At 42.9% G+C, this 16,212-nt stretch overlaps 1 protein-coding gene across 4 annotated transcripts in view; it reads right to left on the bottom strand.

The window, feature by feature from the left end:
- The window catches only part of GRAP2 (GRB2 related adaptor protein 2), a 104,543-nt gene that overhangs the window by 8,435 nt on the left and 79,896 nt on the right, over positions 1 to 16,212 (bottom strand). For all 4 annotated transcript variants that reach the window (XM_085570405.1, XM_085570406.1, XM_021554035.4 and 1 more), the window contains 6 exons: positions 11,562 to 11,664; positions 8,414 to 8,505; positions 5,755 to 5,874; positions 3,889 to 4,057; positions 2,133 to 2,264; positions 693 to 812 (listed from right to left, as the gene is read on the bottom strand). In XM_085570405.1, the coding sequence (XP_085426531.1) occupies positions 693 to 812; positions 2,133 to 2,264; positions 3,889 to 4,057; positions 5,755 to 5,874; positions 8,414 to 8,505; positions 11,562 to 11,639 (711 nt within the window). In that variant the 5' untranslated portion in view covers positions 11,640 to 11,664. The remainder of the gene's footprint in view (positions 1 to 692; positions 813 to 2,132; positions 2,265 to 3,888; positions 4,058 to 5,754; positions 5,875 to 8,413; positions 8,506 to 11,561; positions 11,665 to 16,212) is intronic.

Here is a 16,212-nt window from a genome sequence, read left to right as displayed (position 1 = left end):
AAAGGAGGTCTGAGAGATGTGCTAGGCACAGACAAGTAGAGCTGGGTGATCTCAGGCCTTCTCAGGACTGCAGCAAAAATTAATGGAAGAGACAGTGTGACTACAAGTGCGTTGCAAGACAGAAGGAGCACTGTAGCATGGTACAGTATCATGAGGCTGCTCTCCATAGAACCTAAAAAATGTACTGCACATTTAGCTACTGACATCAGTCACTGTCTGGCTGCGGTGGCAAAGATAATTGAAAGCTCTGTGCATTAATGGACATGAAATTTTACTAGAAGAGATCATTAGGCTTTCAGAAATGTCTTCTGCTGGACTAGTCTTGTGCTTGATCAAAATTCATGGGTGAGTTTTTGCTCACTCCAGCATCCTATGGAGAATTGCCCCTACTTTGCTGTGCTCATGCTAAGTTCCCTCTTTCACTGAGGCTGCATAAGACTGACCTTGAGAGCAGTTACCAGGACTATGCTCACATAACACCATAGTCCTACCCTCAGAGTGTCCCAGAAGTAGATTCAAGTGGCTGGGATAGAGTCATGAGACTCAGAAATGTCTCGTAAGACATGGCCTGGCAGGCAAAATACACTACTTCTCATGCAACCTCCATGCAGGTGGCACTGTCCAGACTGCTTGGCCACTGCTAAGAGACCCACTGACTTGGGCAGATGAGGCCCTCCAGCTGCATCACCTACCTGTGTCTGCTGGTGCAGTGGGTCTGTGTGTCTCCGTTGCATAGCTCCTGCACTTCCTTGGCCATGATCCCTTAGTCTATGCATCATGTCTTTCCTGTCCAGACTCCCACCATATCTTTCCTAGAAAGAAAACAGCAGCATAAAAGTCATGTTGTTGTGGTTTTGGCTGGAATAGAGTTAATTTTCTTTGCAGTAGCTGTGTTTTGGATTTAGTATGTGAATACTGCTAATAATACACTGATGTTCCAGTTGTTGCTAAGTAGTGCCTCACTCTAAATCAAGGACTTTTCAGTGTCTGGACAAAGGGATATTCCATACTCTAGAACATCATACTCAGTATATGAACAGGGAGGAGCTGGCCAGAAGAGGACAATAACTGGTCAAGGACTGGCATCAGCCAGTGGGTGATGAGCAATTGTTTTCTGCATCACTTCTTTTTCTTGAGTTTTATTCCTCTCTCTCTCTTTTTGTAATTTTCTTTTAAATAAATAGAAAATTATAATAACAACAATTATTATTATTATTATTATTATTATTATTACTGATAGTATTTACTCTATTTCAATTATTAATTTTTTTTATCTCAACCCACGAGTTTTATCTTTTTCCTGATTCTTTCCCTACTCCCACCAATGGGAGAAGGAGTGAGTGAGTGGCTGCATGGTACTTAGTTGCCAGCTGAGATTAAACCATGACACATATATATATTCTGAGATGTGTAAATGAGGGGATTTAAGAATTGTTAGTGGGCAAGGAGTCAGGGGCAGGCCCCCACTTTAATAATTTTAGATGTCTGCTTCCAATAAAGTCCCTGTGCTCCAGTTCTGCAAGTAATGACCCTCGTGGAAGAGGTCAGCTTAGACTGTTCTATTTTGGATTTTACTTCTTAGGAGCTGAAAGTTGACTGTACTCAGCTGTGTTTCACAGCTGCTGGAACAAATGGTCAGCAAGGGGCTTTTTTGGTATCTGAAGAAAAACTAAGGTTGTTCTAACTCGCAGATAAAAGCCATGCTTGCCAAGGAGACTTCAGCCAATCTGGAGTTATTATGACCCAGTCCTGCCCACTCCTTGCTCTTCCTCTGTCCCATATGCTGGGGGAACATCAGTTGTGCTGGCGCAGCTGACTCTATCTGAGGACTCACTACTTTGCCTTGTCTTGGGCTGCTCCATATTGTAAAGGACAGCAAGCAGACCTATAAATCTAGTAGCCAAACTAGCCAAAAATAAAATGAGACAAACATCTAAGTCATATTAACACAAATTGGCCCAGGCAGATGGAGAGAAGACATAGGAAACATTTAGGAAACAAGTTCTCTTTTGTGTGCACAGCTGAGAGATGTAGATTTTTGACAAAATGACTGTTTGCTTGCTACCAAGCAATAAAAGCCAATGTTTCGTATGTCTGGTCTTGATGTCCCAGCCTCTTGTTTCTGGTAGTACCTGCTGCTGCTGCAGTATGGGAATAGGATGCTCTACATATCTCTTGGATATAGAAGAATGATCTTCTCCAGCTGCTCCTCCCACATGGAATCCTTCCCGACCTATCTGTTCCAGGCTCCCGCCATGCCTCTCCTGATGGAAGAAAGATCACAAAAGTGAGGTCAGGTTTTGCTTCCTAGCACATCCTTGACTAAAGCTGGGCAATCATTGCACACTGAGCACTACCACTACCCACTACTCTGGAGGCTCTTTCAAATAAAAGACCCTACCTCTCTGCACAGAAGAACAAATCAGAAATCCTATATTTTAGATCTTTGTCATAGCCACTCTCCATCTGAAGTCAGGGTAGTACTGGGAGGTGTGGGGCTGAAAATATGGCTACTGATGTGAGGATCAGCACAGAAGGTAAGCTCTTTCTTGAAATACTGCCCTTAGAATTCATTTGTCTCTGCATTGAAATCAATCATTTTATCATATGGCTGTAGCATATAAAAATTTGAATAGTGAACAGAAACCCACTGTGGTGAATGCTAAACATACTTTGCTGTGCCCATCACCATAATAAACGTACAGAGAGTTTGCCAAAGCAAACTTGAGTTCTGTTCTTTCATTTGCCTGTCTGCATCTTGGAGCAAATGCATCTTTTTCCCTTCCTGCTCACAGTCAGCCCAAACAGGAGTTATACTGATATACATACATACAGTCTTTCTTTCCTTCCCCAGACACAGAGATTCATCACTGTAATCTCTCTCTTACAGATCCCAGAGCCTCTATTTTAATACCTTGATAGTGTGTTTTTAAAGGTCTGTGTAAGTGGTCTAGAAAGAGACAACATCCCAGGCCCATTCTTCAGACTGAAAAATGTATCATCTCTCATTTTGAGCCAGCAAGAATGACCCACATGCAGCTTATAAAACTTTACTGCTGTAGTCAGCAGGTCACAAACTTTCTGCCTTGTCTCTACTTGCACATCCTGGAAATTTAATACCAGAGTCCGTTTCCCAGTGAAGCAGGACTTTGGTTGCTGCAGTGACCAGGCATGTTCACTCCCAGTACAGGGAGTGCAATGTGTAACAGCCTCTGCTATGTCATTTACTTGTTCCCCTGGCACAAAACCAGGCATTCATTGGACTGGGATTTGTCTGCCTTCTCAAACATGGACTATACCTTCCCTGAAGGCACATCTTGTTCCCAGATCTGCTATGTTCTTCTCAGTAGTACTTTCCAGTTCCTAACATCCAGGTTACCTTCTCCACGTTCTGCCCTCTGTTCCTCCACATCCTTTTTACTGTGGTTGCTCAGCAGCAGAAGATGGACAATTCTTCTGAGCAGACAAACTTGCAGTTGTAGTTGTACTCTGGGTGCGTGCAAGGACACTAAGAAACCAGACTCAAATTCTTCTGAGACACAACCCACCAGTCAGCTCTTTACCTGTCCTCAGGAAATCTAGGCATTTCAGTAAGGTAAATCCTGCTTCCCTTGGCATCTTAGAATTTCAGCTCTGAGGTCTTAGCACAGCTTTAGCAAAGCATCTCTATTCAGATTTGAAGAATCAAAAAATTCTGCTCAATTATACAACTCCACATGCCACTGAATCCACTAAGAATCTGTGTCTCAGGCCCCACCAGTGTAGTTATGAGGCTGGATTTCCAGGGACAGACTGTCCTCCTCCTCATCCTGAGACATTCTCATGGGATGAATTCCTCCCACAGAAAGGTTTCTGACTGAGAAACTCCTAAGGACAGTTTGTGTTTACCTTTCCTTCTTGGCTGTTGTCCCTTAGGAAGATCTGCTTCTGCCTGGAGATGGAAGTCGTCCTGTAGTAGTCCACCAGTTTGTTTAGCGAGTGGAATTTCTCTGTCCACAGGTAATAGCTACCCTTTGAATCCCTCATCACTTTGAAGTGTTGTACATCATCTTCATGCCTGGATCCCAATGGAAAAGAGATCATCAACAGATCACACTTTTACCTTTTTTGTAAAAGTCTTTTCCGGAAGGGTACCAAAACTTCTTGCTTGGCCAAATGTAGCCTTCTGGAAAGTCATGCAATGGTAGTCCTTGTGTGTACTGGACCCAGATGTGGCTCTGTTTCAAGACTCATGGATTTGCAAACACAGAGTGCCCCAGGGCTGCCCAGTCACAAAGCACTATCAGAACAAAGCACAGGGTTTTAAACCCTCTCTTTTGAGATAAAGGTCACAGGAGCTTCCAGGGTGAAAAAGTGTAGTTGTAGTCTACCCAACAGCCTCTGCAGGTCTGTTGCATCCAGTCTGCATTGCCTGTAAGACCTGTATTACACTTTTATACACCATGGGGATCACCACTATATGCAGGCACAGTCATGTGAAGCCATACACTAAACTTTAAGATGGTATAAAATCTAGTGTAACATAATTACTACAGGTCATTCTTCCTAACCAAAAAGAAAAAAAGAAAGGAATTTTCTGATGCTGTTAGAAGCCAAATTAACAATCTCAACCTTCTGCCCCTTACTCCTTCTGCACCTCCCCTCCTCTCATGTCTTGTCTGATGTGTACAATTCCTCTTTGCACCAGATGTGAGCTGGCTCTGGTACCCACCTCCTTGCTCTGTGCAACTCCAGGCACTCAAAACACTCTTCTCAGGGGCTACATCTGCACAAATAAACTAAATGGGGACAAGCAGGAGTTGCATGCTATCCTTGACTGCTACAGCCCCAAACTGTTGAAGTGTTTGCATGGTTGTGGTTTAAATGGAAAAGCTCTCCCTTAGAAAGTGCTGGGCCATGGTTATAAAGAACAGGCCAGGAACTGTTCACAGGGAGCTGTTTGAATTCAGCTCTTCTGTTTGGTGGGGTGAAGAGGGTGTAGCCATACAGATCTGACCTCTGCCTCACTGCTTGACTTCTGGGCCAGAGAAAGTGCCTGACTCTACTTGATTTGTTGGCGTTAATTGGTGCAAATGTAACCAGAATATTTGCTTGCAGTTCCTCCCAGATACTTTTTGAGTTGCCTGAATCAGCAAGTACAGACCACTTGGAAAAGACTTTGTTAATCATGACCCTAATTTAAAACTGGTTATCAACTATTTGACTGAAAATTGGGAAACCAAACATCATTTAAGAGCTCTGCTTAGAAGCACTGAGAAGTGCTGGGCTACAGCAAGCTGCTGAAATGCAGCTGGTTTGAAAGCAATGAAAAACCAGTCCTTGTCCAATGGCTTTTTAGTGACCTGTGGGAAATAAGTTAACAATGTAATAGTAATCTCTTCATAGGTAGTAGCTGAATTCTTGGATTTGGTAACCAGAGCTGTCAGGGAATTTAAACAAATGGAAGACACTTGTTAAGCACAGTGGGAGACTTTCTCTGTACCATTCTGTTTTGCTGTAGCTCTTTCAGAGAAGGAGGTCACCAGGGGATGCAGCTTTGGAATGGGGCATTCACTGTGTCACTTGAAAAGAGTCAGAAACATTTGGGAATCAGATGCCTAATTTGTTTTCATTCACAAGACTGCAGCACTAGCAGTGACTGGCAGCATGCAAACTTCACAAGAGCCTACATCACATTAGGAATTCTTATGAGAGGAGGCTAGGGACACCATTAAACAGGAAAAGAAGCAGAAATATGCTGTTAGAAGCAGATACCTGACAGAGATGGAGAAGTCACCATGAGAGTTCTGACTGGCTCGGACAATGAAGCAGCCAACTCCTTTGCTCATGAGGAGGTTCTCTGCTTCGTGGCGGGATATTTTCTCATCAAACCAGCTGTCAAGTGGGAAAAATCATGGAGATGTGAATAAGGATGTGAATTAAGGTAAGGAATAAAAAAGTTGAGGGTAGGGAGAATGTGAATAAGCAGGGTGGAGGGAAGAAAACAAAAGGATCAGAGGAGCCCACATGGCTACTCCCAGTGGCCACGTATATGCTGAGGTACAGAGGTTTCATGGATGCAGACCATTTTCTTTGAGTAGTAAAAACACGTACATGCAAAAAGAACAATGTAAGCTCTGGTCTGCTAAGAAGCAAAACTCAGGTGAAACTGTAATTACGGATGCAGTACAATAAGGTGTTAGTCAAAGAAATTTTAAATGACAAATGTGTATGTATACATATATACACACATAATTCTCAAGACATATACATCAAATTGCTTTTTGGCAAACTGATGGAAAATTACTGGGCTGTGATGGATATATTGCATGGAACACACATAAATTTTTAGTAGAAGCAAGCCATGAAAGTTTTACTACTAATAAATTTGTTCCTGCAAGAGTTGCAATATCACAAAATCACAGAAGCACAGAATACGTAAGCACACTTACACAAATCTAGCCAGGCATAACAAACAACAGCATAAGGCACTGGACTAATAATAAGAAAGTCACCATAAACAGTAAAATAATATGATGTCAGTAGGAATTTTTCAGTAGACAAACACAAAATCACATACATTTGCATATGCCCACTCCATAGCTAATAAGATCACAATCTGCAGTCTTTGACTTCACCTAATATGTAATTGCCTGTATTGCATTAAAATTAAGGACTGTTAAGTTCCTAATGTCTGTAATTTCTGCTTTGGATTTCCTTATTATCATCACAGTTTACCTGTGTATCATTAGCAAAGAAAAATCAGATGAGCCTTTGTCACCCTATTCTTTCAAAAATTTTAAAGTTCTTTTAAAAGTTTTCTATGCCTTCTGATGTTTACGTATTTCTACTAGAGTTTCTTGCACACTGTTATGTAAATAATGATTGTTTTACATTCTTCCTTGTGGGAAGAGAGAATTGATAGACTGTTAGTTTAACCAGTGTAGTCAGACAAGTAGCAATTTCATCCTCCAATCCACTGTCACTTTTAAAATTCTATATATTACAAGGTCAAGAATAAACTTCCTCTCTTTTCCCTCTTTTGCATCTAGCGTGAATGTGTGAGTTATTTAATGTCATAGTGCGACAAGTCTTGATAACCAATCTTAATGATTACTTAACGAGAAAAAGGTGGGCAAAAAAAATCCATCAAAAATAGGAGGCAGCTTTCTTCCCCACGTCTAGTTCTGTCATCTGGGCTGAACTGCTTCAAAGTGCAGACCTACCACTTAGAAAAGTGTCAGAGTGGAAATATGTCTTCGCAGCTCTTGCACAGAGAAAGCAACATGGGAAAAATGTGTGTGAAAAAAGAAGCTGCCAGTGCTCCTGAGCAATGGCACAGCCCTGTGAAAGAGCAAACAAGAACAACTGACTGGAAGATCTCATCTCCCCGAGGCCCAAAAGTACAAGCCCGTATTTGCACAGCAAATGAATAATGTCCTTCAGCTCAGCCAAGCAGGTTGGCTTATGTCCAAAAAGGCCAGTAAGTGCCACCTCCAAAGGGGACAGAGGCACTTATTTGTAACCTCAAAATCCCTGTGTGCTTCCAGTATGACTGCTCAGAGCATCGGTGTGTTGCAGCCACAAGTACTGGGCTTGGTGCATGCTCTGCTCGTTCACCCCTGAAATGCTGCAGCGCTTTTGAAAGAGGAAGGACAATGAGAGGTGCTTCTGGGAGCATTTCTGCTGAAACCTGAAAGGTTGTAAAAATCCCATGCGCTGTCATATTTATGGCATAGGGCTGGAGAGCACATTTAACATGCATTCCAACACGCATCAGTCCTTTCTGAAAGTGCAGATCCATCTCCTCAGCGGGAAGGGAGAAATGCAGGTACACCTGTCCTCCGACAGATCTGTTTGTGTGAGAGCGTGTCTGGTCTATCAGCTCCGCAGCAGCTGTCAGTGCGGCGCAGCGTTGCACTGACCTCTAGCGCACCCGCAGCAAGTCACAGGCACTTCGGGGGATGCCAATGCGGCGGCAGGGTGGGAAAAGGGATCAGCGTCGTTAAGAGTCGAAGGGGAGAAAATTTTTTTTAAAATCCGTTTTCAGAAAGATCTCTTGCTCTTCCTTTTGTGCTTAGACTCTGTTACCAAGATTTCACATCATGACTATTCTCCTCGGAGGGCATCTAAATGCAATTCCTGCCACATCCCAGCATTCCTCTGCGCAGCAGTAACAAAAGAGTCATTTAGGACTGACAGCGATCATCGAGATCCATTTAGCTGCGAAAGAGCAGAGGATGTTTCGGGGTAGAAACATGCTGTGCTGGCAGAACCGTGTGTAGCATTATGGCAATCCCTGCCAGCCCCAAAATGTAGGATGTTATGCCCAGCACTTCCCCTGTACTCTCCTCTGCACGCGCACGCAAATGTGGTCCTGACCGCACTCGGTGGAAATGTGCCATGGTGGTGACACCATTTCTGTCACACTTACGGGGGAACATGGAAATCAATGAAGTTCTTAGGAACGTAGCCCTCGTGACTTCTGAGCTCAGCCTTGTACCACTCTTCCTGGGAACTCAAAATCTGCAATGGAGAAATGGATGGAAAAAATGCGTCTTCTAAGAAAGGCAAAAGTGACCAAGATTCAGGAATAAACCTAGAATGTCTTGTAAACATAAAAGAAAATGCTACACATTCTCTACTCCCCACCCATGGCGCACCAAGGTTAGTGTCTGATGACCACTTCAGAACAAGCAAGCAATAAAAAAGCCTGAGTAGAATTAGGGAGATTGCTTGTTAACTTTACCCCTTTGTCTGACTGCCTGTCTGTGTATCTCCGATGCCTGTGAAATGGAGAAATTCAGCTTTCAAAGACTTAGTAGGGGTTTAAGTTACTCTCTGTGCTGCCTTTTGTAGTTGGTACTGGAGCACCTCAGATTCACAAGGGAAGAAGAAAATATCTGTGAAAACTCCTCTGACATATGGATATGGAGGGATATGCAGCTGTAGCTGTGTGTGTTATGGCCGCACAGATGTTACCATGTGCTCTCACCTGTCATTTCACAAGAGATTCTTTAGTGGGTTAAGTCTTCTGCTGCCCTGAGTTTTGCCAAGGTAGATATAAGAAGGAGGCAAAAAGTGTCTCTGAGACACTATTAGACTTAGGAGGTTGTAGGATAGCTGGAAGTGAGTCCACATCACACACTGGAGCAGCTTCAAGTGTGCTCACATTAATGTTAACTGCAATGGTCCTTAGAAACATCACTGCTGACCAGAAAGGGCCCAAATTCATGACACCATGGCTGATGGTCCAAGAAACAGCCCTAAGCTAGAGGAGAGAGGACAGAAATACAACCACATTGGGATTTTACTGCAAGTATGGTCTTTGGTGTTTGGTTTGGCATTCCAGCTCCAGGATTCTGCTGTATGAAATAGACCATGTTTCTGCTCTTTCTGGCTTTGGAGAGGAGCCTAAAAGCATGAGCTGTGACAGATTTAAAAGGAAAAAGCCAGTGGAAAAGAATTTAAAATCTATTGTTAACAGTAATAATACATATTTTGTGAGCCAATCTCATGGTTTTGGGAACCTAAGGCACATTTTAGCTGCTTTGTATTTGAAACGGGATGTTACTGTCTCTGGAGCCAATTCTTCAATGCCTTCCCTGCCATGTAGGCCTTTTTTCAAACATTTGGATTCAGAAAAGCTAAGGAATAGAAAGCTGTGGTATTCCCTACTTGTATAGTCACTGCTGTCTCATGCCTGGGTGCTGGGTTAAGGATCTTTTGCCACTGCTGTGGCCAAACACAGGGGATGATTGCTACTGCCTGCTCATGCTTGGGGCCTACTCTGTTGGAAGTGAGGTTTCCAGAACGACCCGCCAGCTGTTTTCCACTGCAGAGCTGGCAGGTTTCTCTCAGTGTATCATCCTCTCAGAGAAGGATGTAGGGGGGGCTAAGAGGGTGGATTTCCTCTTGTCGCTACTGGTTGAGGGCCTCATGTTTCCTGTTTTGTAATCTCTACATCAATATTTCATCTTATCTCCTTGATAAATCAACAGGTTGTTGCAGGCAGCATGAGGGGGCTCATGATGGGGTAGGAATGTGTGTGTGCCTATGCCAGAACAGAGCTGTTACTCAGGCTGATTTACTGCTACTATGGCTTGGGTGGCTAAGATGTTGTTTTGTTTACCTCAAGGACATTAAAGCAAGAGGCAGTTTGATTTTTCCAGTAGTGAATTCTCTGTGACAACTAATAATAATAAAACTGGTGTGTAGTGTTGACACTTTTTATCTTCTGATAGCATACTTTGAAAGGAAGCTCTATCTTATAATGATTTTACAGGAAGGGAAACTGAGGAACAGAAAGAAAAGTGACCTGGCTTACACCATCACCCCAGACAGGGACTTGATGGAAGTCTCCTGAGAAAAAAGGCATCAGTAAAGGTCATGTGATAATATGAGAATAGGGACCAACTGGGGAAGAATAAGAGTGTTTATCTGTGCTGAAGAGAGACAGTGATTTCTCCAGAACCTTCTCACAGCTCTTTGGAAAGATTTAGTACTAATGAACTCCGGATGCTATCAACTTTGTCTAAGTGCCAAGAATTGAAAGGCCAATAAAATAAGAAGTGGTGGCAATGGAAAAGGCAAGACTGAGACCCAATATCTGATTATTAGCTGGAATATCTGTGACTGCACAGAGGGGTAGCAAAGGCTCCTCACCAACAGGACCATACATCCTATTGTTGTACATCATCCCTTTGGACAGTAAAGGAGTTAAGGCCTCAGGGAGGGGTAATACTCAGGCATTTTCAATGGAAACAGAACATCTGGGACTGAGAAGTGGATAAATAATTAGGGTGAATCTTCAAGTGGCTTCATCTGTGGGACTTTGGTAACATTAACAAGAACTGTTCTATCATAACACATACAAAACACTTTAAAGAGACTTCCAGAAGCTCTGTATTGTGTATGATCAGCTCTACTTCTGCTATTGCCTCATTGTTAAATTTCTGCAAGGGTGTATATAATATTATTAGACCAGAACCTCTTAAACTATTCCACTATGTGTGTAACAGTCTGTCTCATAGAATTTTCCTCTCCTATTTGCAATTGCCTAAGATCTCTGCAGCATCTAACCGTAATTACTAACAGTGAAAAGTTAGATATAAATTCTAGAATGGATAAGAGTTATCTTTTAAACAGTTCAAGGGCTGGAAATAAGGAAGACAGCAATCCCTCTGGATAGAACTGGTCCTGCAAGTTTAGACATGGTCATCATAATGTAGTCACTGTGGATAGTTTACCTGGTCAATGAAAACAGACAGGACCCTCAAAACCTGTCACCAAAGATCTTCATCTGTACCCCAGCAAAGATACATACCCTTCCCTGCTGACTACCAGAGGACTGCAGGGCAACTAAATCCACAGTTCATGGACATAAAATCAAGAAAAGTGGACACAGACTCAAGTAAGCTGGGAATTGTTGTCCTCTTGCAAACCCTGTGGGAGAGGGGTATCCTGAGTTTGTATCCTAGTTTATAGATGTGTCTTCATCTGTTTTGTCAAGGCAAATGGAAGCACAAGAAAGATGTGGAAGCAGTCTCAAAAACCTGTTTCAAGCTGGGGACTGTACTTACCTTCAACACATCCCCAGCCTGGAAGCTCAACTCGTCTTCTCCAGAAGCCGTGAAATCAAACTTGGCAATGGCTTCCATATTGCGTCTTGGGGGCAGAGCAAAGCTGGAAGAGGCAACGTCAGATACTTGTCAGCATCTATCAGCTACTGGGATTGCAGAGTCAAGCCTTGGAAAGCTGACAGGCAGTGCTGTGATTTGTATGTGGAGCTGCACCCACAGGCAGCCATTAGTTACCAGACATGGGAAGACATTAGCAGGTAGAAGAGAGGGCATGGCTGAGGCTATAATTAGCTGCAGTCAGAAGTACAAATAACCAATAGCGTGTGCTTATTCCAACTGATTTCTTTCTCTAGAGCAATCTCATGGGAAAAACATGTATAGACCAACTTTGTCACAGTTCCCAATAAAGCAAGTGACTCTGTTCTGCAATGGAAAAATGTATTTGCCCTCTGCAGTGATTTACTCTTTGCCTCAAGAGTGACTCAAATTGCAGACAAAACAAGCAGGGCTGCAATAAATATATATTTTTTTCTTGGACACGGGCCACAATACGTAAAGTTGAAAGAGTATTTTCTTTGTGATGGCTTAACATGGGTGACCACAACTTTCAGGTAGGAAAACACTGTTTGCAGAAAGGCTGTATTCCCAATTTTGAAGCATGTAGAGAGTTAGCCTACCTCAGTGTTGGTAACCCAGGAGCCTGAAATGTATCAGACAGCCTGCAAACCAAAGCCTGCTTTTCAGCACCAGAGCAATGTGGCAGGGGAAGTGGCAAGATGGGCTTTGCTCCTTCACCACTTCCTGCTCACATAACTCGGATGTACCCCAGCAAGACCATTTTTATAATCAAGGGTTACCAATTTCCCATGGCTGGGTCATGTACCCCCCAGCCCAATGGTGAGGATGCCAGTGACAAGCCAAGAAAAAGCCAGGCAGTACCACCTTAAGCAAGTGCACTGCTGGCAGATGCACTTGCAGCAGAGCTTCTGAATACCATCAGACAACTCCAATATAGAAGTAGTTTTTATGATTTCTGAGATAGGTTTGTCTGGGAACAAAGATCCTGAAGCCACAGGTACCACTGCCTAATCTCACTTCTCACAAAAACACCCAATTTTTATGGCTTCAGAGGAAGTGTCAGCTTGTCTGATCCAAAACGTTCTTAACCAGAAAGCTCTAGAAACAGACTGTACAAGCAAATGAGCAACCCTAATTAGGATTAGATATTTCTTATCAATTAGAACTGACACAAGATCCCCACAACATAAAGTGTTGATACTGAACAATCTCCAGAATTTTTCCACTTTAAAATCAAGAGGTGCAGTAGCCCTCTTTCTCTAAAGTACATGCTGTAATGTTCCTCCTCTGACACACAGCCCAGGGATTTAACTATCTGTGTGAGCAGAATCAAGGGCCCAGCTCTGATACAGCTCAACTTAAACTGCTGAGAATGAGCTGGCAGAAAGCCTGCAGGGCAAAAGCTCTAGGACTGCACCAGCATTAGCCCAGGGATTCCAGAGGAAAACCACCAACATGGGAAGATATAAAATCTCAGAGGAAATACAAAACCATAGTTTAGTTGTGATAGTCAGTCTAGCTGAGTACCTGTCATGAATCATTTGGGTCACTGAGTTGAGTTGTCAGTGCCATCAGTCCTGACCTAGCTGGTGGCAGATGGTAACCATGGAGGGTGACTATTCATTTCTGATTGATACCTGAAAGAATCTTTGGGTGCCTTTACACAGGTGAGGAGTATGCTAGCATGTAGCCTAAAATTTCATTAAGTCTTAACTAGGTTCTGTGTGTGTTAACTGTATAAAGCAGTTATTTATTGGCTAATTTGTCTATTTCCTGCTTGCAGAGTCCCTTTGCAATTGACTAAAGATCCCTGAATAAAGTGATTCACAAGAGGGGCCATAACATCACTGGACATTAGTTCTGATATTTGTTACAACCACTTCTATGTAGGAAAAAAAACCTGTTTATATACTTCCTAGTGGATTCTGTTAGTATTCTCTTTTTTGCTGCTTATAGGTGAATTTATATCCATGTGACTGATGAGAGCTATGAAGTACCAAGGCAAATTTTGGGCAGTCCATAGAGAGTTCTGCTTATTCAGCATGGATCTGTTCTAGAGTAATTGGGGTTTCTTCAGTGCCAGAGCGCCCCATGTAGGTCTGAGTATGGAGCTCAGCTGAGATCCACCCTACACCTGCTATTCCAACCTGCTGCCTTAGGCTTTCAACACAAATCAGTGCTGAATCCTAACACCCTAAAGCACATTGGTGCTTTATTCTCAGGCTTCAGCTTTCCACCTATTCCAAACATTTTCACCCGCTATTCTCATTGTTGACCTACTAACACTCTTTAATTCTTACTTTTGATACCTTTTGCAGGTTAGGGTCACCCTCTGTCTTATTCTTATTCCAAGACATTGGTATTGCTCTGCAAGTGCAGCTCAGGCCTGATTTGAGATCTGTCCTCTATTCTTGCATAGATATTTTTGGAGCTTCAGTCTGTAACTCCACAGGCAGTGTCAGCCCTGTTGTGTGCTAACAGAGCATAGGGGTATTAAATTGGAGGGGAATTAACCCTTAAGGGAACTGTTTAAACAATTATACTCTTTCATGGAAGACAATTTAAGGAAAAGACTAAAGGAGAGTTACTTTAGTAAGGGTTGTTTTTCAGTGTTTTATCTTGCAGTGGTGGCCTGCTGCAGAGAGATCAGAGCCAACAGTGCAAGTGGATCCTGGAACTCCTAAATGCAGACCATTAATCCCAGGCTGAGGAAAAGAACACACTTAAAAACAATTTAAATACAAATGATTCAAATACAAATCCTGTCTTTGATTCTGTCCTTTAGATACAGAAGAAGTAGTGGGGGGTCTCCTTACAGGGACAAGAGAGTAGAAAAACTTTAATTTTTCAATAACCCTAATGTTAAAGGTGCTATTGGAATGTGGGTCCCTCCGAAGGACAAGATTTTGTGAAACAGTTAAAATCTTCCCTCTCACTTTCTTTCCAATTTCAGAAATCCCAGCCTCAGGGAGAGACCAGGAGAGAGATACCTCTTCAAACAATCTAACACATGGATTAAATATGCCTTTCATTGCCAGCGGCTGGATTTAGAAGTGGCTCAAACACCATCCACAGTGTTGGCTGTGTTGATAAATCAGCAACGCAGTAATGTTCTGGCCTTAAGCTCTTCCCCCACCAACTCCTAAAGCAACACTAGCCAATAATCCTGTCTTTGAACTCCAGCCTACCATTTTTCAGCACCTGAACTTCAAACCAGTTCTGTTTCTCTGATCCTGTTCCTCCCTCCATGTGTAACTTGAGAATCCCCGCTCCACATGGGACAGTCCTGGGCTCATGAAAACTCCCCTACCAGGAGCCCATTCTTTCCCTCTCTGCATGTGTGTGACTCCCAGCACCACTCCACAACACAGACAGACAGGAAATTTTTCACTATTATCATAACTTACATTTCTCAAGCACCTTTTATCCCAAATTCTGCTTTTAACTACATGGTGTAACTCCTTTAAGCTTTTAATAGCCGAAGACAATTTTACACTGTGCATAACATTCTCTGTGAAAATCACCTTTGTAGAGAGTTCAGCATGAAACATATGCAATGTTCAAAGAGGGATTTTTCAGTTCCAAGTGTGAGCTGACCAGTGCCCTTCATTTTGTGCTGGCTTTGTGCACACAGGTGAATTTTCTCTGTGGTTCACCTATGCAGCAGGGTGGATTCAAGAGGCATAAGGCTACAGCAGCTCTGTGGGACCAGTGCAACAGAAGTTTCACAAAATGAAAAGTGAAAAGCAACATGGCTTTCAGAGCACAGGGTAGGCATTTTAGTTTGGCAGAATGCCATTCCCTGAGCAAGAACTTCAGTGTCTCTGTTGATGGAAAGTGCCAAGGCCTAAAACATGTCAGCAAGCAATACAGCCTGAGAGCAGAGTCCCAAAGAGTTTAACACCGCTACCCTACACCATGTTGGTTCCAAATTCAGCAGTAACAATGCCAGGGAACGTCACCACCTATGAAGAGTTCATCATTTGGGGGTTGTCCAGCCTCAGCCTTTCCCAATTTCACCTACTTACATCACAAGGAGAGCAAAATTTCAACACTGCACTCACTTAATGGAACCATATGCAAAAAAGTTCTATTTTTATGCCACTAGCATAAAAAATTGCACACATCTCCAGTCTGAAACTTTATCCAGTGAGGTTTTGCACCAAGATATACAGCACAAGCTACCGTGTCTTTGTTCGGCTCTACAAGAACAACATGTTGGACTGATGAGCAGCTGGGGACAGGATTCTACCCTGAGCATCTGTACAGAAACTCCAGATGACATTTCAGCAGAAACAATGGAGAAGGGACCTATAATCTAGAAGAGCTGTTGCAGATAACAGCTTTGTTTTCACCAGCCAAGCCACATACAAGTTGCATGGGGATACTTAGCTCCAAAAACACAAACCTCTTGCTACTGAGTTAACGGTGCAGCTTCACTGACTGTCAGTGATAAGAGGGTAAAATTTACAAGGAAGAACAAGTCACTAAAACACTCAGAAATTATACATTTAAGTCTTGGCTATTTTGCCACGCAGAGCAATGCACAGCATTTTGGCTGAGCCTATGTGCA

This window comes from Lonchura striata, chromosome 1A (assembly GCF_050655825.1).
Source record: "Lonchura striata isolate lonStrDom1 chromosome 1A, ASM5065582v1, whole genome shotgun sequence".
Lineage (NCBI taxonomy): Eukaryota > Metazoa > Chordata > Aves > Passeriformes > Estrildidae > Lonchura > Lonchura striata.
Note: the sequence above shows the minus strand (reverse complement) of the source record. Positions and strands in the feature narration are given on the sequence as shown.